This window comes from Elephantulus edwardii, unplaced genomic scaffold (assembly GCF_000299155.1).
Source record: "Elephantulus edwardii isolate Elephantulus edwardi_28Jun2011 unplaced genomic scaffold, EleEdw1.0 scaffold00552, whole genome shotgun sequence".
NCBI classification, from domain to species: Eukaryota; Metazoa; Chordata; class Mammalia; order Macroscelidea; family Macroscelididae; genus Elephantulus; species Elephantulus edwardii.
Window position 1 is genome coordinate 149,738 of NW_006400302.1, and position 7,127 is coordinate 156,864.

The 7,127-nt window shown below is 38.1% G+C and overlaps 1 protein-coding gene across 1 annotated transcript in view; it reads right to left on the reverse strand.

Moving 5' to 3' along the window:
* Positions 1 to 1,157: 1,157 nt before the first annotated feature.
* Positions 1,158 to 7,127, reverse strand: part of SF3B1 (splicing factor 3b, subunit 1, 155kDa) — a 46,124-nt gene continuing 40,154 nt past the window's right edge. The window contains exons 24-25 of the mRNA XM_006903270.1: positions 2,011 to 2,227; positions 1,158 to 1,639 (exon numbers count right to left, since the gene is read on the reverse strand). Of these exons, the coding sequence (XP_006903332.1) occupies positions 1,481 to 1,639; positions 2,011 to 2,227 (376 nt within the window). The 3' untranslated portion in view covers positions 1,158 to 1,480. The remainder of the gene's footprint in view (positions 1,640 to 2,010; positions 2,228 to 7,127) is intronic.

The window sequence follows — 7,127 nt, forward strand, 5'->3', positions numbered from 1 at the left end:
AAGTTTTGAAATTTGTGTCTAATTTTATTACACAGTGAAATGTTACATCATACAAGAACAGAGTTACAACTTCTGGCTGGAGACTCAAATCAATTTGCTAAAAGCCAATTAATTGCAAGCTGTTTCTCATCTAAGCTTCCAAAATAGAGACCCACGTGTTAACAATAAAAGTCATAAACTCTCTAGTCCCAATATAGCAATTTTACTTAGAGTACACTAACACAGACCTTGAAGCCAACTATGATTTTCCCTTGGAGTTCACAGACGTACTAAAAAGAGGGAAAGAAAACAAAACAGCTACACATAGGAAAAAGACTAAGATATTCTTGACCATAAAATAAAGCTAAAAATATATTCAAAGTATCTGCCAAAGAATACTAAAAACTGCCTCAATGTTTTGCTCTAGAATTAAATGGCTTTTTCATGTATGCACTGACACAGAACAATTATGTATAAATGCAAAACTAAGCAAACCTAGGTATCTTAGCAATAGCTTTATGCATAACTAGATATGTCTCCCCTTTCCCTTTATATCGTACTTCTCTAGAGCAAGGAGCAGGCCATATGCATCTTTGCATCCTCTGCACCTAAGCAATGTGCTAGCATACAGCAGGTATTCAACAGGTACTTGTTGAGTATGAATATTGTCTTGGACAAAGGAGAGAGACCTAAGATTGTCTTGTTCCACTAGCACTGTTTAGGTAGTAGCCTCACTCTAAAGACACAGAAGTTTCGTAGTAAAGATACCTTCATCACTAATATACCCATCAAGAGGTGGACTTGACTTGAATCATTTCCTTTAAAGAAACATTTCTGTAAAGCATTTTGAGAAATCAAGAGATGAAAGGCGCTATGGAAGTTCAAAGTAACATTCTTCAAGACAGTTCACCAAAGGAGCTACTTTTCCATGGTGATCAAATGTCGGAGCTAGTTTGAAGTAAACAGACCCAAAGTTACTCTTCTCATCAATAAAACAATGGGTTTTAACATTGTTTTTACAAAAATGCCACCCATCACTTTATATACTTTGCATTCTGCCAGCTATTCTCTATAAACCAGGTAACAGAAGATGAAACTAAACCACTTATTCTACACAAACCAATACTTTTTACCAAAGTTCTTCATTTTACAAATCATGTTCAAAAAACACACACAAATTAGCATTTTATACACAAATGTTTATTTCTGAATTAAACATTCCCCTTTAACACAAGGAATGAAATTCTAAATCTTCATAAAGATGAATTAAAAATTAAATCCTTCCAGTATTGTGTATATAATCACTGTGTTCTTGGTCACTACTGGCATTTACTATCAAAAACAAAGACAGGTTATTTAAAAATCATGCTACTGGATTTCTAGCTCTTCCTCTATGACCAGTTCTATACTGATCTGCAATGTTTAAAAGTTTACATCACCAAATTGAAGCAGGTTTAAGGTGTCAAAGAGCTGTGCATTAAACACAAAATAAACAATAAAATTATAAGATATAGTCAAGTTCGTAACGAATATAAGTGTTCTTATCATCATTGTAGATTCTTGGGTAATGTGCTATCAGCGCGTCCTGTGACCCAATATAGATGGAGTTGTATATTTTCCAATAAACATCTCTGACTTTCCTGGCTGGGTGAAACAAACCCTAGAATAAATTAAAAGATACATTATTTTAATTTCTAAAAATTTACATAACTAACTGTAACACACTTAATTATGTACATGCAATAGACACTGGAAAAATCTAATTCCTCCTTAGCTCCCATAACAGTATTAACAGTATTCTCATTTGGCATAATACACCTTACTGGCAATCAAGAACAGTGAGTGACTTCCACTTCTTAAGTAACATGCCTCCAGAAGCTCTATGAACGTTAATAAATGCCAATAGTTGTAGTGGGGCTTCAGGCCTTTTGCTCATAAGGTCACTATGAGTTGTGCTCGACCTGAAGTCAACAACGGGCTATATTACTTTCCTCATCAAATAAGCTAATATTTAAGAATATTTTCACTTACCTGTAAACAATACTGCAACATTCTACATGGTCCAATAGCAACCCTCAGTCCCTCAAGAGCTCCCATAACTGCCTGAATTACATGAGGAGAGGTCTCAAACACATTAGGCCAAACATAGTTCAACAAGTGATTCAGTGAGTCTTCACAACCAAATCCATACACTCCAAGTGACATGTGCTGTACTACTGCACTAGCTGTCTGTCTGTGCACAAGGTCCCTGAGGGGGAAAAGGGGAAAAGTATGCAATGTTAAAACATTTTTAGTTTAATAAGAATAGCCACCTATTCATTAGAAATTAAGTTTCTAATTCTGTTCACTGAGCAAATATGAAGTCATCTAATATGTTATGCATTCAATATTTCCTTTAGAATACTCTATTCACTTATACTCTATTTCACTTGAGAATTTTGCTTTAATGATGCAAAATTCACCACAGTTCAAAATTTTTTACAATTAACTTTTAAAATGGGTATGTGTAAAAAGTTGAATAATTTCACTTTTGATATGCTATTAAAGTAAAATCACATGACTCTTGCATATGAATAACATTCCATTTATAAACAATTATCCTGAAACCCTTACTTCAAATACTAACATGTTAAAAAACCCTAATCCTCCCTTTATAAACTTAACATTTCATTCAGAAAGCGAAGAACTCAAATGAGGAGAGACAAAAAAAGGAACTGATCATTTTTATCCAATCTATAGGAATGGGAACTCTTTTTTTCATTAGCTAAACTTTGACAAGACAATCAATCAATTCCACAACTCCTTCGATCCTACAACAGCTAATATACTGGGGTTTACAAGGATATTCTGCTCTCCTAAGTAGGACCACCACCTCAAAACATAAGGAAAAAAAATACTTGTTTACTTAACACTCAATTTTCTATTATAATAATGTCTAATCTTTGCCCACTGAAGTGAAGCAGTATTTCCTCATTAATAACCCTAGTTTATTAAAAAATATTTTTAATGATCAAATAATCAGTGGCTTTATTTCTATTTTAACCAAAAGTTTTACAGGAAAGCTGGATTTTCTTTCATTTACTGTTGCAGTTTCCTCCCTACCCTAGTTGATGTTTTAAAAAAATATTCATTCACTGTTACACGATTTCCTCTCTTAGTACGGTTCAAAGGATATTCTACCTCAATTTATTCGTAGAAAAGATGTAATGTACAACTAAAGGTTATATATATATAAGTGACCTCACTCTGAGGTGAAGGTAAATCTCACCTGAGAAACATGGGCAATTTCTCCCATTTCACTAAGGAACTATGGGTAAGTCTGTTTATCTATCAGGCTGCTGCTAACCCAAAGCAGTGGCTCTTGGTAGCTCAAGAGAAAGATGTACAGTCTCAGAATCTGGACAGACAGTCACTAAGAAAACAGAAATGACAGCAGTGGGGCTTTTTGAGATTGTTTACTTGGTGCCTGGCAGCTATGCTTTTCAAAACCCAATTTTCAGTCAGCTTCCATGTCCCTGCCTACACATATCTTTTTGGAGGTTTAACATGTGATAATCTGATTAATATTAACACAAAAGTAATTAAATAGATTCTAACCTGAATAATTTATCTCCCCTAGAAAATAAAAGGTCCATTAAAAATAAAAAGGTCCTTCCTCCAATTACTCTAGACCCTCCATTTTCCTTTAGCAGATTTTTTGTCGAAGGCTAGAATACTGGCTTTATTATAATTATTTTTTTTGTGTGTACCGTCAAATCGGAGCTGACTGGTACAAGAAGAGATTGCCCCTCCTTCTCCAGTAGAGTATCTGGTGGATTCGAACCGCATACCTCTGGGACTGCAGTGCAGCTTTTTGCCACTTGGCCACCAGAGCTCCCTGAGAATCCTGGCTTTTGTAAAATAACTCAAGGTAAACAAAATAAAGCATGTAATGGAAACAGTGTGGTGGCTCTGACAATCTATGTTCAGGTGTATGAAAGAACTTAATAGAAATCCTTTACATTTTTTTTTAAAAAGGCTTAAAAAGATTAGGTCTCCGCTATAGTTAGCTCATACTATTTCCTCTAATTATATCTCGATGGTTAATTTTTTTTTTTTTAAAAATCAATCCTTATTCTTTGAAATGTATTTTGTGTATTATTAATTGGGGGGGGTGTGTTACTAGGTGCTGTCATTAAAAGGATTGCTGCTGTTGTTGTTGTTAAGTGCCACCGAGTCGCCTGTGACTCATAGCAACCCTATGTACAACAGCCTGAAACCTTTCTCCACCCCTTGCCATCCTCACTATCTCCGACACACCTATCCCCACTACCCCAGTGACTCAATCAATCCATCACGAGGGTCTTCTTCTCCTGCGTTGTCCCTCCACCCTCCCAAGCATGATGTCCCACTCTAAGGACTGATTCCACCTTGCAACAGGTCCAAAGTTTGTCAGATGAAGCTTCAGAATCTTTGCCTCCAAGGAACAGCCTGGCCTCACCCTCTCCAGAATGAACTTGTTTGTTCTCCTAGCAGTCCATGATATTCAATAATATTCTCCAGCACCACAGCTCAAAGGCATCAACTCTCCTTTTATCATCCCTAGTCACTGTCCAGCTCTCTGATGCATAGCGAGTAATGGCAAAGACCATGGCCTGTATCAGGTGCACCGTAAGTCTCCAAACTGACATCATGCTCTTCAGTACTTTGGAGAGGTCTCTGACAAACTTTCCCAATGCAAAGCATCTTTTAATTTCCAAGTTGCTGGTACCAAAAGCGTTAATTGTACAGCCAAGCAATCTGAAGCTGTCAACAATTTCCATCTCTTTACCATGTATCATGATGCTGCCAATCAGCCCAGTGGTGAGACTCTTTGCTTTCTTGACGTTGAGCTTCAACCCATATTGAAGGCTGCAGTCCTCCTCAGTTTCGGCAAGCAGGGTTGTGTCATCTACATAACACAGATTGTTGATGAGTTTTCCTCCAAACCTGATGCCACACTTCTCCTCATAAAGCCCGGCCTCCCAGATAATATGTTCCGCATATAAATTGAAAAAATATGGAGCTAGGACACATTCTTGAGGTACACCTTTCCCAACTCTGAACCATGCAGTGTTTTCTTGCTCTGTTCTGACAACTGCCTCCTGGTCCAAGTATAAGTTTCACATTAGAACCATCAAGTGTTCTGGGATTCCCATACTTCTCAGAGTCAGCCACAGTTTGCTGTGACACACAGTCAAATGCCTTTACATAATCAATGAAACAGATGCTCCTCTGGTACTCTCTGCTTTCAGCCAAGATCCACCTGACATTAGACATAATACCCCTTGTGTCACAGCCTCTTCTAAATCCAGCCTGCACTTTAGGCAGTTCTCTGTTGATGTGTTGTTCCAGTCGCTTTTGGATTCTCTTCAGCAAAATCTTGCCTGAATGTGATATTGAGACTGTTTTATAATTTCCATACTCTCTCGGATCACCTTTCTTTGGAATGGGAACAAATACAGATCTCTTCCAGTCAGTTGGCCAGGTGGTGTGAGCACATCAGGGCAGTGTCTGTTGAAATCTGTCAATCGGTATGCCATCAATTCCTGGGGCCTTGTTTTTTGCCAATTCTTTCAGAGCAGCTTGAAATTCTTCCTTCATCACCATAGGCTCCTGCTCATATGTTGTTTCATAAGCTTCTTCAGTGTCCACCAATTCCTTTTGGGACAATGACTCTGTATACACTTTCCATCTTCTTTAAATGCTTCCTGGATCATTTAATATTCTGCCCAAAGCATCCTTAAGTATTGCAACTTGAGGTTTGAATTGGCTCTTCAGTTCCTTGAGCTTAAGAAATGCTGAGTGGGTTCAGCCCTTTGATTTTTCTGACTTCACCTCCTTGCACTTTTCATTGTAATACTTTGTCTTCCCTCATTGCCCTCTGAAATCTTCTGTTCAATTCCTTAATATCTTGATTTGTTTCCCTTTGCTTTGGCTTCTTGGTGCTCCAGGGCAATACTTAGTTTCTTCTGATATCACCTTGGTTGGTCTTTTCTTCCTCCTGCCTTTGTAAAAATCTTCTGTATTCTTCCTGGATGACACTTTTTATATCCCCCACAGCTCAACTGGTCTTTGCTCATTAATGTCCAAGGCATTACATTAAAAGGGTAGGATGAAGAAAACAAAACTTTGGCAACTGTTATTAGGTGTCGTTGAGTCAACAGTGACCCTATGAACAACAAATCTGAACCCTGTACTATCCTGTGCCACTGTCACACTTCCTGACACAGTAGAATCTACTGCAGCAGTCACCGTGTCCATCTGTCTGGCCGAGGGTCTTCCTCTCCTTCACAGACCCTTTATCTTTCTGAGTATCAGATCCTTCTCCAAGAAACAGCCTCTCCTAGGAACATGGCTTAAGTATATGAGGCAAAGCTTCAACATCTTTGCCTCCAAAGAGTACTCTGGCTGCACCTTCCCCAAGACTTGCTGGTTGGTTCTTTTATAGTCCATGGGATGTTCAGCACTCTTGTCCAATACTACAGCTCAAAAGGCATCAATCCTGTCATCCTCACTCCTTATGGCAACAATAATACCATATACCATAAATATATAACTCTGGTGGCCCAGTGGTAAGAAGCTACACTGCAATCTCAAAAGCACATGGTTCAAATGCACCAACTACTCTGTGGGAGAAGAATGGGCAATTTTCTTCTTTGAGATTAGTCACTTAAAACCAATGGAGGGTCAGCTACGGGTCAGTTCTGATTCAACGGGACACAACAAGAAGAGTCATAGATGTTGATTATCAAAAGAAGTCTGATAACCCAATTAGAAAAGAGGCAAAAGACATGGAAAGAATTTTCACAGAGGAAGATATTCAAATGGCCAACAAACATATGAAGAAATGCTCCAGATCACTGGCAATAAGAGATGCAAATCAAAACCACAATGAGATACCATCTCATTCCAGTACCAGTGGCAAAGTTAAACAGAACAGCAAGTAATATATATTGGAGGGGATGTGGTGAGATAGGAACTCTTTTACATCGTTGTTGAGATTGTACAATGGTACAACCACTCTAGAAGTTAGTTTGGCGCTTCCTCAAAAATCTGAACATAAAGGGAGCTCTGGTGGCCTAGTGACAAGCTGCATTATAATCCCAGAGACAGGTAGTTCAAATCCA